Source organism: Octopus bimaculoides, chromosome 29, assembly GCF_001194135.2.
Source record: "Octopus bimaculoides isolate UCB-OBI-ISO-001 chromosome 29, ASM119413v2, whole genome shotgun sequence".
In the NCBI taxonomy this organism is placed as follows: domain Eukaryota; kingdom Metazoa; phylum Mollusca; class Cephalopoda; order Octopoda; family Octopodidae; genus Octopus; species Octopus bimaculoides.
The window spans coordinates 3332091-3333149 of NC_069009.1; the positions used below are offsets into that span (position 1 = coordinate 3332091).

Here is a 1059-nt window from a genome sequence, read left to right on the forward strand (position 1 = left end):
TAAGTAGCTTGCTTACCAACCACATGGTTCCAGGTTCAGTCACTCTGTGTGGCACCTTGGGCAAGTGTCTTGTATTATAGCCTCAGGCCGACAAGCACAAAGGGACTATGCAATCTGCTAGAAATACCAACCAAATCTCACTCAAAACACATCTTACTATCCTAAAGAGGCACACATAAAACAGTAACAATGGTCATGGTTGGAATATCTTTGATCTAAGTCTACTGGATTGGTATTTGCCTGGGGTTAAACAAACAAAAAAAGCCCAACATGATCTTACCTGTGCACAGACATCGTAGAATGCAGCGAGGGAGTCGAGCGCCTTGGCCTTCATGTAGAAGTTGACGATGTTTTTCATGATGTCGGTGTTGTTGCGCCAGTCGAGGGATTGGAGGTAGTTGGCAGCCATTACATAGATCTCCCTCTGTCGGGAAACGTTAGCGAAGAACGAGATCTTCTCTGTGTCACCAGACTTTAGTAGACACTTCATGGCCTGAAAAAGAGACAACAGTCTATACGTGTGTGTGTGTGTATAAATTTCGAGTGACAGGGTAACCTTCGTTCCATTAACCCCCAAATTAGTGCTCTAATTTTTTTATTTGATTTATTACTAAAAATTTTTTTTTAAGCAACTTTACCTGATACTAAATATATGAAAAAAATGTTTAGCCGCAGGAGTCGCTGTGTGGTAAGTAGCTTGCTTACCAACCACATGGTTCCCGGTTCAGTCCCACTGTGTGACACCTTGGGCAAGTGTCTTCTACTATAGTCTCGGGCCGACCAAAGCCTTGTAAGTGGATTTGGTAGACGGAAACTGAAAGAAGCCTGTTGTATATATGTATATATGTATGTATATATCGAAATCGTGATTGAACCAAATTTATTGACTGGCACCTGTGTCAGTGGAGTGCTAACAGCACCGTCCAAGCTTGATCATTGCCAGAGCAGCTATCTGGCTTCTGTGCCAGTGGCGCGTAAATAGCACCATTTGAGCGTGGTCGTTACCAGCATCGCCTTAGTGGCACTTGGGTGCAGAACCATTTCAAAACCGCAATCTTT

At 43.4% G+C, this 1059-nt stretch overlaps 1 protein-coding gene across 2 annotated transcripts in view; it reads right to left on the bottom strand.

Moving 5' to 3' along the window:
* Positions 1-1059, bottom strand: part of LOC106881285 (intraflagellar transport protein 140 homolog) — a 33940-nt gene that overhangs the window by 2277 nt on the left and 30604 nt on the right. For both annotated transcript variants that reach the window (XM_052977931.1, XM_052977930.1), the window contains one exon: positions 281-493. In XM_052977931.1, coding sequence (XP_052833891.1) covers positions 281-493 — 213 coding nt within the window. The remainder of the gene's footprint in view (positions 1-280; positions 494-1059) is intronic.